This window comes from Salvelinus sp. IW2-2015, linkage group LG25, assembly GCF_002910315.2.
Source record: "Salvelinus sp. IW2-2015 linkage group LG25, ASM291031v2, whole genome shotgun sequence".
Lineage (NCBI taxonomy): Eukaryota > Metazoa > Chordata > Actinopteri > Salmoniformes > Salmonidae > Salvelinus > Salvelinus sp. IW2-2015.
The window spans coordinates 18642123-18656933 of record NC_036865.1 but is presented as its reverse complement, the minus strand read 5'-3'; the positions used below and the strand labels follow the sequence as shown (position 1 = coordinate 18656933).

The 14811-nt window shown below is 42.3% G+C and overlaps 1 protein-coding gene across 2 annotated transcripts in view; it reads right to left on the bottom strand.

Annotated features, from left to right (window-relative positions):
* Positions 1-6654: 6654 nt before the first annotated feature.
* LOC111952067 (glutamate receptor ionotropic, delta-1) overlaps positions 6655-14811 on the bottom strand; it is a 392217-nt gene continuing 384060 nt past the window's right edge. The window contains exons 15-17 of one of the 2 annotated variants that reach the window (XM_070434970.1): positions 11120-11360; positions 9087-9231; positions 6655-7939 (exon numbers count right to left, since the gene is read on the bottom strand). In XM_070434970.1, the coding sequence (XP_070291071.1) occupies positions 7539-7939; positions 9087-9231; positions 11120-11360 (787 nt within the window). In that variant the 3' untranslated portion in view covers positions 6655-7538. The remainder of the gene's footprint in view (positions 7940-9086; positions 9232-11119; positions 11361-14811) is intronic. The other variant, XM_023970525.2, reaches the window with a different exon arrangement.

Genomic DNA, 14811 nt, shown 5'->3' with positions numbered 1-14811 from the left:
TTTGTCGAACAATCTTCAAAATGTTCTTAAATTTGATGTTTTTCAGAAATCTGATTGAGGACCTTATTACTGACAGTGTTTTTCTTTCTGCTTGCATTTTGTATTTTCTGCTTGCATTTTGTGTGTATTTTGTGTAATTTATGTAACTCAGTGCTCATCTGTAAAAGAGATATTGGTCTCAGTGTGACTCCTTGATAAAATAAAGGTTAAAAATAATGAATATTCCAGGCATTCAATCCAGAGGTTCCTCCTTACACAGAGTGGTGGCGATGGAGCATTTGTATTTGGCGAAAGCAGGAAACCAATCTGTGACAGGGTACACTGCGTCACTGATCCCTCAGGATATACAAATAAAGTTCTGAGTTGGAGTCAGCTGCACTTCTGATTGACAGAATCAGCCTGAGGTCAGGAAGGGCAAATCAACAACAACAACACACACACAATATGACCCTGCCTGGGTCGATCCCATGCATCCACCACCACCCGCACTGTGCAATTTAGAGGTTAAGTGCACCAAAGTCAGTTGAATACTGTAGCCTGTTACAATAAGTGGCCTTCAGGTCTCAGAGAGAGTTGAACATCCCTGTCCAATGTTATGTCCCCATGGAAACTATCTAGACTAAATTATACTAGATGGATGGTTCTAAGAAATCAGATAAATGTGTTCTCTTCATTCCATTGAGTCTTTCCCTTCGCCAAGGCCCTATTTCCCAATAACACTTTAAATGGATAAAGTAACCATTAACCAATATCCTGTACAAAAGTACACCATGATTTCCATATTTTCATCTCTCACTAATGTGGGTTATGTCCAAATAGACTTTTGCCAAAGCATCCCATTGAAACTGGTGGGGACTGGGGACTACTGCTTACTGGTGTAAAGCAAGGCCCTCTAATGGATTTTGAAATGAGAACATGTTGTTTTCCTCTTTGACTGACAGTTAAAGAATGTTTTACTCCTCAAGGACTTTCTATTCCACATTGGTAAACAGCCATTCAGCCATTCGGTTCCCATATCACTACCGTTGAATCTTTTCCATCTGTAGTTGAAGAAAACTTCCATTTGCAGTGGGGATCAATGCACATAGTGAGAAACTTTTTTGTATAAATTCCAAGGCAGGTATGGTAAACTGTTTGCCTTTTATCCATGATATTGATGAGTACTGATGATAATTGGATATAGTGGAATGCTGCTCATGCTGAAACCATTCTCAAATAACTGAATTCAGCTCCACTCTCACACTCCAGTGTGTACAGTATTGCCTCTGTATTGAGTACGATATTGATTACAGGAGATTGAGTCAATACTTTATAGGCCTGGTTTAACATTTTTATTTCACACATACTGTACGTGTTCAGTATACACCCATAGAAAAGAGATATCATGATGTATATTTTGACAGCTTCTGAGAGCCGATTAATGTGACATACTGTAAATAGGACAGAAACACATTATGGTGGTGGTGCCATGAATATTAAACCTTGATCTAAATTAAAATACATTTACATAATCACATAAGTAACAACATGTTGCATGAAGAGATATTTTGAGGACAGACCTGAAATCACAACCCATCTCACAATCTTGAAGACATAGGCAATATCTGAAATCTGTCTTACTAACTACTAAAACTGTGTCACGACTTCAACCGAGGCAGGCTCTCCTTCCCGTTCGGGTGGCGCTCGGCGGTCGTCGTCACCGGCCTACTAGCTGCCACTGACTCTTTTTCCTCCCCCTCCTTATGTGTTTATTTGTATCACCTGGTTTGAGTTAATTGGTAATCAGTGTGGCTTTATTAGTCAGCCAGCCTGTATGCTTCTTTGTGCGGGATTGTTCGTCTGTAGCTGTGGATTTCGGGAGTGGTGTATTGTATTGTATACTGGGTTTGTCTCCCGTATTAGTAGACAGGTGTTTATGACACCCAGTAAGTCCGTGTTGGACATTTTGGTTTGCCGGTTGGGGAATTAAAAATCACCGCATTGAAGCTCTGCTGTTCCTGCGTCTGATTTCACACCCCCCGACACCCAGGTCGTTACAAACTGTATACGAAGGTCATAACATTCTGTTGCATATTGGGGGGGGGGGGTGTCAATGGGTTCCGGGGTCAACAACCTTATAGGGTGGTCCGGGGACATGCTTCAAAAATGTATAGCTGTGAAATGGTTGTTTCTGGTTAACTTTTAAAGGGAAAACACATCCTAAACTTTCCTGATAATTTGGTCAGTATATCCAAATCACAACTGAAATACCAATCATTTCTGCATTACTTTAAACTGTCGGTCTACTTGACAATTTTTTTGTAGAACGACTGTGAGAAAGTCAGTTCTGGGGTGAGCCCAGTTCCATTCAACCTTTGCTACATTGCGTAATGGCTTGTACTGAACGACACGTTTGCCCAAAACGTTTTTCAACGTTCTTGAACAGACTTTGAGTTAGCCTATGTTTGGTGGGTGTGGCAGGGTGTCGCTTGAAGCAACGAGTGACATATTTCAAGGGTAGCGGTACATTTTGAACCCACAACCCAATCCCTCCCCATTTTTCAACTGGTCGTTCAGAACAGCACTGTTTCCGTTTAACTGAACGTTGTATTATGTTTTTTTGTACTGAACGTAGCCCTGGTGACTTTTCTACTCCAAAATGAATTACAATAAAATGATGGTGACACCATTCAAATATAATATCCCCCTCCAAAAATTTGCCTAACTAAATATTGGTGTATATTATCAGGCTGGTTTGTTATTTAGCAATAAGCATAATCACCTGTAGCCCAACGAATAAAGCATAAAGGCTATACATAAATACAGTAGGCTGAAGCTTGGGGTTTCCCATCTGTATTTGTGATAAGTTGATCAGTGCTTCCCAAACGTTTTCAGTCATGCCCCCCCCATGCCCCCCACCTCCCCCAATTGAATGAACAGCTACTATTGTTATTCAAAAATATGGTATAAGAATAGCTTTTCCTCATCAAGAAACAGTACATACAAACACCAGTACCTGGTTTCCCTTCTATACTGAAATCAAGAAAAAAAATGAAATAAAGGAGAAATAAACCAGCTTACACACGCATCTCTATCACTAAAGACTAGGGTGGGGGATTTATTTTGTAGATTTTCTCAATTAAAATAAAATATAAATGTGGCCCTGGAAATTTTATTAGGGTGATTATTATGTTGCATAAACATGATGAGTGCTTTCCCTCCACAATTTTGGCTTTCACATTTGTTTTCTAAATAAATAAGGAGCATAGGTTGCTGCTGCTGGTCAGAGTCTATGAGGAGCCAGGCTGCATCTGACTGGGGAGAAAAACAGGCTCGCTTGAACCTACTGCCTGAGGTTCCGAGAAACAGCCCTTCTCTAATTATGTAGCCTACTAGAAACAACTTGTTTCAAAGTTTATAATACTACCAAAGTTGTCTTTGAACTCACAAAAATGAGGCTAATATAACGTTACCAATTATCGCTCATTTTGAGAAATAGTGCTTACACACGATTACACATCTAGTCATTTCACAATATAAATATTTTCCCAAAAATATTTTCTATATAATTACTATTCGTGCTTATGAATTTACCATGTAAAATGTGACTTTACTTCATTTTGTTACACGTTAGCGCACAGAATGCAGGCTTTGTTAGGAAGAAAGAGGAGAGAGAAAGACAGAGTGGAACTATTGCTCCGTTCTCCTTGCAAGCCTTGCTCAACTTTTTTCCTTTCACAAACCACGGCCTTTGAGGACCGGGCCAAACCAAAAGCATAATCGGTCGGGGGATCACTCATAAAATGAGGAATGAATGGAGTATTACTGTATACTGTAAAGCCACAGAAAGCCAGTAGCTACCGTGGGAAAATAATTTCCAATCCATCAAATTCATCATGTTACTGTATATTACTTAGTGGGTCAAATTGGCCGGCCTCTAATATTGTGGGGGTCATTACCCCCCCTTCAAGTTAGGCGCCTACTGCATACTGTGTAGCCTACAAATTGTACTGTTTAGTTAAAGCGAATCCAGTAAGTGACAAATATCAACATAGTAGCCTTACCTATCCTACAAATGCGTCATCTAATGTGCAATTGCGTTGATTACTGCCTTTGTTAATTTGGGTACAGTGCATCATCCCGAGTTGTTCTGCGGAGTTCTTCGAGGAAGGAAAGAGAGGAAGGCTCCACGCCACTCTATCACTTGAGTATCTTATCTAGTTATTTTTAGGTGATCCAATTTTCCTCTTTTGTAGCTTTGGCAACTATGTGTGTGTCTTCTATAAATGTTCTCTCCTCTCCCTGTAGGCTTTACAGACGCTTCCCACCCCTTGGCTGCAACCCTTCTAATTTAGTGTGTTCTGAGCGGACAACCCAATTAGAATTCCGGATCTCTGGCAGTGTTTGGAGCTGCCTATCTGCGGTCAAGAATGCAGAGTTCATCTCAGCCTGTGCTGCCCTTCAGTCCCTTTACTTTTTTGCCCTGACAGAGACAAGGAGCTGCTCTCTCTTCATCTGACTACGTTTTCTCTCATAGTCCCAAGAGCATCTGGTCGTTGTGGTGTTCGCACAGGGCTACTAATTTCTCCTAACTGGAGATTTTCTATTTTCTCCCTCACTCACCTGTCCATCTCCTCATTTGAATTCCATACTGTCACTGTCACTTGTTCACTCAAGCTTAACATTGTTGTCATCTATTGCCCACCAGGTACCCTTGGAGAGTTCCTCAATGAGCTTGACACCTTGATAAGCTAATTTCCTGACGATGGCTCACCGCTCTTCGTACTTGGCGACTTCAACCTCCCAATGTCTGCCTTCAATTCATTTATTTTCAACTCACTATTTCCCCTCCTTGACTTGTTTGAACTCACCCTTTCCCAATCCCCTCCAATTCACAAGGCAGACAATACGCTTGACCTCACCTTTACAAGAGGCTGTTCAGCTACTAATCTCACTGCAACCCCCCTCCAGGTCTCTGATCACTACTTTGTTTGCTTTTCTGTCTCCCTTTCCTCCAACCCTAGCCACTCAGCCCCTACCCCCTCCAGGTCTCACTTTCCTCCAACCTTAGCCACTCTGCTACTACCTAGATCATCATGTGCCATCTCAATCTTCGGTCTCTCTCCCCCACTACTCTCTACTCTTTTATCCTTCCATCTCTCCCTTCTGCTAAATCCTTCTCCCTACTGTCTCCTGATTCTGCCTCTTTGACCCTACTTTCCTCCCTTTCCGCATCATATGACTCGAACTGTCCCCTTTCCTCTCGGCCAGCTCGACCCTCTCCTCCTGCTCCATGGCTGAGTGACTCATTGTGAGCTTACAGGACAGGGCTGTGGGCAGCTGAGTGAAAATGTGGGAAAACTACACTTCCAGAGGACCAATCATAATTTTACTCCCACCTCTCTATCTTCTCTTCCTCTGTATACACTGCTAAAGCCACTTTATATCACTCTAACCCTAGGAAAATCTAAACCACCTTCTCCTCCCTCCTTATTCCTACACCCCCTTGCCCTCCCTCCTCCCTCTCTGCGGACGACTTTGTCAACCACTTTGAAAAGATGGTTGACGACATCCGCTCCTCCCTCACTCAGCCTATTGAGTCCACTGGTCCCACTTACACAGAACTACCCTATGCCTTGACCTCTTCTCCACTCTCTCTCCAGATGAAATCCTGTGACTGGTGAGGTCTGGCTGCTCGACAACCTGCCCGCTCGACCCCATCCCCTCCTCCTTTCTCTAGACCATCACTGGAGACCTTCTCCCATTCCTCACTTCCCTCATTAACTCATCCCTGACCGCTGGCTGTGTCCCCTCTGTCTTCAAAATGGCCAGAGTCACTTCCCTCCTCTAGAAATCAACACTCGACTCATCTGACTTCAAAAACTATAGACCCGTGTCCCTTCTTTCTTGTCTTTCCAAAATACTTGAGCATGCTGTCCTGATAAACTCTCTAATTATCTCTCTCAGAATGATCTTCTTGACCCTAACAAGTCAGGCTTCAAGATGGGTCACTCAAACAAGACTGCTCTTCTCTGTGTCACGGATGCTCTCCACACTGCCAAGGCTGACTCTGTCTCCTCTGTTCTCATCCTCCTAGATCTATCTGCTGCCTTCAACACCATGAACCATCAGATCCTCCTCTCCACTCTCTCAGGGCTGGGCGTCTCAGGCTCGGCACACTCTTGAATTGCATCCTACCTGGCAGTCCACTCCTACCAGGTGAACTGGAAAGGATCTGTGTCCGCACCACATATTCCCACTACTGGTGTCCCCCAGGGCTCGGTTATAGGTCCTCCACTCTTCTCTCTATACACCAAGTCACTCGTCTCTGTCATATCCTCACATGGTCTTTCCTATAATTTCTATGCAGATAACATTTCTACACTCAACTACTTTTCTCCCCCCCCCCTTCTGACAGGCAGGTGGCGATAGCTACTTTATTGAGGAAAAATGTATTTACTATGCCTGTAATATACTATAAAATGTAATATTTGCACATAGGCCTACCTAAAATGTTTCCTATATAGAATGCAAGTATGGGTATTCAGACATGGCCACTCACTCATACATATATAAATAAATTCATATATTATGATTTTACAAAAAACAACATGTAAGGCATGGCTTAACACGGCTCAAAGTAGCCTACACAGTTTGAACTTTATCATGATTTTTTATTGTTTTCATACTAAACAAATCAACTCTTTCCACTGTCTTTGAAGTGTGAAGTTAGTGTCTTTTCATAAATTGGATACATTCATATAATGTTCATTTGAAAGAAAACATCTTTGAACTTGGCACTTAGAAAACAACCACAAGGAATTATCACCTTTATTAATTTAGAACAAAATTTACAAATCCATTCAAACAGTCATGTTTTAATACTTTTGTATCTGTTTTTTAAACTCAACTTTAAAAAATTGAGAATATTCAAAATACACTTTTTTTATTCTTTTTACCTCACCTCTTGATGTCCATAATTACAAATATGTACATGAAAGTCATTTTCCACAAGTTGTTTTCCTACATATTTCTTCAGCGGTAAAAAAACACATTTTCTTGCCATCCATATTTACACTCCCTCTCACCATTCACTCTGTATAGCTCACCACAGCCGAGCCTGAAGCCCCATTAATACCTGGTTCTAACATGCGTCCTGTGTCCTGATCTTGTCCACATTCTGATTGGACCCACATTTTCAGACATGCATCTACACATGGTGTTAAAATGTGTCTCTTATCCATCCACTGTGTCTTCATTGTGACCAGACCTCCTGGTCCCTCCATGTAAGCAAATTATATGACAGATATTCTTTCAAAATATATATATTTTTTATTCTAAGACACTGTCCAGATCTGTTTACATTTGTAAGATATCCAGATCCCAATCATATCACAATGTGTCTTTTAATCGTCTACACCTGTCTAAAAATGTAGGCACAATCAGAATGTGGACATCATCAGAACAAAGAATGCATGTTAGAACCAGATATAAATGGGGTTTAAGTGTCTGTGATTGGGCTGAGGCTGAGTGCTCAGATGGAAGTCCCGTGGTTTCCATCAATGGCTTCTGGAATGGGTCCTCCGGGCACTGACTGGTATGACATTGGCGTCTTGACGGGGCTCTGTCGGAAGAGCCCCCCGTTGGGGGCCCTGTGTTTGCAGCGGATAGAGGGCATGGTGGCGCTGCTGAGGGGTAGGGGGAGGGTTCTGCCAGTGCCCCTGCCGAGTGTCCTTCCTGCCCCATGTCCCTCCTGGAGGAAGGTGGTCACAGAGAGCGACCCCCTGTGGTGGCCTGGGTAGTGGTCCCGTGAAGGCAGGCCTTCCAGGGACTTGCTGGGCTGCATGCTGCCGATGTCCAGGGCAGAGATCTCGATAGATTGGCCCGGCAGCTGCTTGTGCGCCATGTCCTCGTCCAGGAGGCTGTTCAAACGCTGGTGGACCTGCTCTAGATTCACCTCTTGTTCCCTAGAGAGAGGGACAGAGGGAGGGAGAGAGAGAAGAGAGAAGAGAGAGAGAAGAGAGAGAGAGAGAGAGAGAGAAGAGAGAGAGAGAGAGAGAGGAGAGAGGAGGAGAAGAGAGAGAAGAGAGAGAGAGAGAGAGAGGAGAGAGAGAGAGAGAGAAGAGAAGGAGAGAGAGAGAAAAGAGAGAGAGAGAGAGAAAGAAGAGAGAGAGAGAGAGAGAGAGAAGAGAGAGAGAGAGAGAAGGAGAGGGAGAGGGAAAGAGGAGAGAGATAACAGAGAACATATAGGTTTGTAAGGGATGAAAAGTGCAAGAAAGGTGAAAAGTGAGAGGGGGTTGAGAAAGAAAGAAGCTGTGATTAGAATTTTTTTGATTTAACAACATGATTAATTATCCACATTGTTGACACTACATTTCCAATTTGAATAATATGGAACTTGAATGTTGAATTACTTCAAATCCATATTATTCAAGGAACACTAACGTCAAACCCACGTCAACACTATGCTACAACCACAAGCTAAGCTGCAAAATCAAGGCGTAATGGTACAACATAAAACCAAATGATTTAATGTGTAATTTGTAAACTTGTCTCCTCCAGTAGAAAGCCTTTCTTGAAATGCATGTATCTATGCAGCACACTACTGCATGAAAAGCATCCTTATAAAATGACTGGTTCAGATGGGCATACTGTACAATGTCAATGCATCACACTTTATGGGACAAGATTGACAAAATGTAGGAGACAAGGACTTTCAATCATTTCAATAAATCCTTTGTTGAAAGGCTGACTGTATTTTTTGTCATTCAATACTCCGAAAGTTGCAATTTGGGGGTGAGAAGCAGCCACAAGTGCCAAAAGAAATTAAGGGTAATAGATTCTGCAGAAAAATCTACTGCACAGAAAAACATAGCCAAACATATGGCCTCTTGGCTGCTTCTCCTTCCTCTCATTGTTCCAACATTTCTCATGATGTTTAAATCATACCACAAAGACGAAACACCAAACAACAGGAGAGACCATGGAGTGAGATGACTGGTGAAGCGATACATATCTACTCCTATCCAGCGCCCATGCCCCACCCAACCCTATCTGACCTCCCACTTCCCCAACCCCATACAGTGCCCCGTATATCTCAGGTCTCTCCTGACCTGTGTCAAAAGTCTCTGCCTCCTCCCAGTCTTTCTCTCTGTCTGTCCACATGTCACGCCTGCCTTCCGGTGAAGCACTTGTAATATCATTATATGTCAATGGACCAGAAACCCTTTCGAGACTGTAGTCCTTAGTGACCTGCACAGGATCACAGACAATCATACAGTACGTAAATAACCAGCAAGGCTGTGTATCCGGACATTGACATATAATTGCAATAAGACGTCACTCAGTAGAATTACCAGGGATTATTATGGACCGGGGCACAATGTATTGCAAATTGTTGTCATATTGCCTGCATATGCTGTCGCTGTCATAAGACTGAAAGGACACCTGCCATTGAAGGTCATGATAGGTTATGACATCTAATGGCCAATTTATAATGGAGTATTACACTATCGGACATTAAATGGGTAATGTTTAAAAGTCCCGTTTTATTTGAAGTGCATCTTATGAAGGCTTCATAAAGCACTACATACAGTATATCATGCTTGTAATGACTGAACACTCACACTTTGATGCCAAGGTAAGTATATTGCTTTACTGAACAACTGCAGTGATACATATCAAACCTAGAGCCTCATTTTTAAACTCTCGCTCAGGGATCTTGAATGTGACCTTCTTATTAAAAAGGCCATGCTACATTACAATGCTCTATAAAGATTCATAATGTGGCATAACTGTGTGACATAACCATCCATTTATTTGTTCACGTTTATAAATCCTGTATAGAGCATGAAATTATTTGTGACCCATTTATGTAGTAGTGCTTATAAAGCCTATATGAATGCTTTGTGAAGCCTTCATATGATGCACTTCAAATAAAGTGGGACCGTTTAGGTCATCACTCTTTAATCTAATGCTCCATTAATAATATGTAGCAATCATGACAATATTCTTACATGAAGTGCTTTTTTTAATGTTCTCTTTTTGCATTATTGTATTGTCCAATCAAACAGACAGGTCAAAGCTAGCATTTTGTTTGCTCACACTTTAGTTTAGGGATCCATGTCAAGCCTTTGATCTCTGGACACCATATCCACAGAGGCTGTTCAGTCTCTTGCAGGTGCTTTGATAAAGGTATTTGAAAGCAGTAAGACTTGAATGGATGAGCTAAAGGGAGCGTTTGCACGACTGAGGCAGCACATATCTACCCAGAAGTACAACGTTGTTGAATCAGTTGACCAACATAATTGTTGTCATTATTCATTTTTTTTGCTGTTATCATTATTGCCATCCATGCAAATGATGATGTTAATGAATTCTCACTTTTCAGCAGAAACAAGCAAAAACAAGCAATTAATTGCATGTTTATGTTTTTGAATAATCCCTCCAAGGCTCTTTTGAAATATAAAAAAATGGAGAGAGGAAGCGCTTCAAACAAGCCACCTAAACTGACTTCTCTCCCACCCAAACTGACTTCTCTCCCACCCAAACTGACTTCTCTCCCACCCAAACTGACTTCTCTCTCCCACCCAAACTGACTTCTCTCCCACCCAAACTGACATCTCTCCACCCAAACTGACCTTCTCTCCCACCCAAACTGACTTCTCTCCCACCCAAACTGACTTCTCTCCCACCCAAACTGACATCTCTCCACCCCAACTGACTTCTCTCCCACCCAAACTGACTTCTCTCCCACCCAAACTGACTTCTCTCCCACCCAAACTGACTTCTCTCCCCACCAAACTGACTTCTCTCCCACCCAAAATGACTTCTCTCCCACCCAAAACTGACTCTCTCCCACCAAACTGACTTCTCTCCCACCCAAACTGACTTCTCTCCCACCCAAAGACAAGATGAAACGATCACATCAATTTGGACTATTGTTAGGGCACACCTATAACTGTGTGTACTGGAGCTCTACTAAATCGGGGCTGGTGTCTGTGCCTGGATCCATAAAGTAGAGTGTGGCAGTGGCATCTCTGGGCAGGACCGGGGGACCTGGGGGTCTGGGTCTCGGCCTGGGCCTGGGGAGGGGCCGCAGTGGGTCTGGGCCCTGGGTCGGGGCTGCTTTCTCGGTCACCTCTTTGGGCTGCTCTCGCCGGCAACGGTTGCTGCTCCACCAGGTCTCCAGTGCGGCCACCAGGCAGGCCAGCAGCAGCCCTGCTGCCAGGATGCAGAACACCCCAGCGAAGCTGTGGAGCCTCAGAGCCCTGCCCTCTGGCTGGGCCTCTGAGTGGCTGTCCAGGTCACAGCGGCCCTTCCTGGGCCACCATTTCTGCTTCAGTATGTCCAGGTCCCCTTTCTCCTGCAGTTCCAGGATCCTGACAAACACAGATAGAAGAGTTTTATTGTTCTTTGTCTGCACTGAAAGCACTTGGGTGAGTAGCGCGCTAGAGCGAATTCCCTATTCAAACACTTGTGATAGGATTAAATTAAATAGAGAGAATTACATTGGACTCAGTTGTGAAAATGACAGATTACTGGTAGAGGAGACCCACTGGGCACAGACCTCAATTCAATGTCTATTCCACGTTGGTTCAAAGTCATTTCATTGAAATGATGTGGAAACAACGTTAATTCAACTAGTGTGTGCCCAGTGGGGATGTTTAATTAATGTAAAATAATGCAATGTAGAGAAGTTACTGTGTAACCTACCTAGGGCTGTGGCGGTCATGAAATTTGGTCAGCAGGCGATTGTCAAGCAAATAACTGCCGGCCTCGTGGTAATTGACCGTTAATTAACTTAAATACATTTAGCCACTGATGCAGACCGTTGGAACATCTACATTTTAAAAAGCCTACACCATTCACAATAAATCTATTATTTATTTTTGACAGTTCAAAAGAAACATGATATGAAGAAAATGTAGTCTATTTCAGAATAACAGAATAGCAAATCCCGAGTTGTCCTTATTTTAGGCCTAATCTGGCTATGCCATATGGCTGTGGGCTACACTAGTTCATTTAGCAGACAAGATTTGCTTAGAATTCCGTGGCATTATTTTATATTATTTTATAGCATGAAGAATACAATTGAGCATAGCTGAATAAAATAGAAAGGATATTTTCTCCAAATGATTTCTGAGGAAGTGCGCATATGCGGTGGCTATTCTGTGTTGAGCGGTTAACAAACAAACAGGTCCTCCTTTATGCTTAATTCAGAGTTATTTAGTTGTTCTACAAACGTTGGGCTCTATGTTTTGATTTTTAAAACATTCTAAGGCTGCATGACGTGACTCTAATGATGATTTGAAAAAAATTACATGAAAGAAATGAGCTCTGCTTTGTTTCTTGCGTAGGCTGCACACACCTCATCAGTCTCTCATTCCCAATTTGACAAGCACTTGATGATATTCTTTCCTGGCCTTGAATTTTCTGGCGGCACCCCCCTTGAGTGGCTGTAATGCCCCCTAAAAAAATCCATGCCTTTTGCGGCCAAAGTGGCCATTGTGCCCTAGGGCTGAATATAATCATTATAATTCCCTTCTCCCGGCTGCCAATCGCTGTGCTCCGAAGCACCTCTCACTCACATGGTTCTCTCAGATATCTCAGTTCCTATTAGCCAATGCCCGTCATGTGATCGGGTCCTTCTCACAGGCATCTGAGATCTTAAGTACAATACAAGTGAAGACAGACACATCGGGGATGCAACTGCTGCATCCATCTTATTGAATTCCAAAGCGCATATTGAAGATTTTAGAAGAACTGTCCACATTTACTTTTTGTCAGCCAACAAGATGAGTAGGCCCAAATTAATACAACCACTCGCATCAAAAAACATTTTAAAAGCAATGAGACTGATGCAACAGATCAGACTGTTTATCTTAAAATGTTGATAATAGAGTGCTGAGTACCAGGCAGTTAGCAAGTTTGGTAGGCTACTATGACCATCAGCAGCATCAGAGCTTGGAGAAGCCTAGTTACCATGACTAAACGTTCACATGGAATTTGACTGCGGTCATGACTGCCGGTGTGGCGGTAATACGGTCACCGTAACAGCCCTTAACCTACCCCTATACTGTACCCAGTGTAAAAACATAAGAGAAGATTAACAACAGTCCTTTAAACTAAGACCGTGGCCTGGAAAATGGTGACTCTTTAAAATGAATTGTTTTTTAAACGAGTTTTTGAAACAAGCACTGCCAGCCTGATGATGAAAGACTACAGAGAGTCCATTAGTAAGCTTACAGTATGGATGAGAATGGATATAAGAGAATGATGGCAAAGTGGCTGAAACGTTAAGAAAGACAGTTCATCTCTCCCACCCAAGGTGATGGCTTCTCACAGGATCTTTATTTATCCCACTTCACAACCACACACACCACATAAGCTACTGAACTGTATATTCACACTTATGAGTAATCCCCATTTAAGTTTTCACCATTTGGTACCTGTGTCATTCCACGAATTGAGTGCCTTTTAGGTAGTGTATTGGTAGTGTAATTTTATCAGAAATATCTATTTATTTCACCTAATTTGAACATTCTATCATAAAGAGTACATGTTCAACTTCATAACAAACATGTTTTCCCATCTCCAGAGGTATAAAAAAATACTATAAAAGACAACTATTAAGTGACATGGTTGACCGTAACAGGGTTGGCAATTTCACCTTAAATCAGCAATAACTCCCCTTGTGACAGAGGGGACGGGCGCTTGTTGTGTGCAACAGGGAGGGGCAATTGAATGCAAGCTTAACACAAACATTGACCTTGCTAAAACATTTCTAGCCTATCTACCTATGGGTAACAGGGTTGGTGTGTTATGCTCAATCCACTCAGTTTCTCACCACAAAACACCAGAAATTTGCACAAAAAAAGAGTAGAACCAGCCCCCGGCTTTTACACTATGACTTGACTATAAGATGTTCAATGTTTATTTTTAAAGAAGCATTCTAGCTGTCCTGGTAGACTTTCAGTCATTGTGCTAATGCTAGTCAGCAATGGCTCGCGAAACTACCTTCAACTTACTTCAAACTGCAAGCAGAAAAATACCCTATTTATCTATGAGCTCATCTGGCTGGGTGGAAAAAGTGGGAAAAGGGCTTAATTGCCAAAATCTTGCACTATCCCTTTAAGTTCACGTAACAGGGTTGACCTTAAACCTGAGGAACAAATGTACATTTATTATTAATCACATTAAATAAATAATCATTTTAGAAATTAATTTGGCAATTCCCCAAAATAACTAGGGTTTTACAATGATGGCTCCTGAGTGGCGTAGCGGTCTAAGGCACTGCATCTCAGCACAAGAGGTGTCACTGTAGTCCCTGGTTCAAATCCAGGCTGCATCACATCCAGCTGTGATTAGGAGTCCCATAGGGCAGTGCACAATTGGCCCAGTGTCATCCAGGTTTGGCTAGGGTAGGTTGTCATTGTAAATAAGAATTTGTTCTTAACTGACTTGCCTAGTTAAATAAATGATAGTGGAAATGTGGATTAAAATCTTCCTAGAAGTTGGACTAACATGATGTGGGACATGCCAAACTGGTCAACTCATTTCATTTAAAGGAGTGGCTGCGGTTCGGAACCCTTTTTGATTGCAAAACATCCTAAACTTCTGCACTGCATGTTGGGAATTCTCAACTTTACTCACGGTCTACTTGTTCGGCTTCCGAGAGAACAAGCCACTCTGGCGAATTTCAGCGATGAATGGAGAATGGTACTCATTAAATAAAGTTAGATCAATGCTGAATCAATGTCTGTATTCTACATAACAGAACAGAATATAATAGCATAATATAACATTACAGTAAGACAAAAAAACACCACT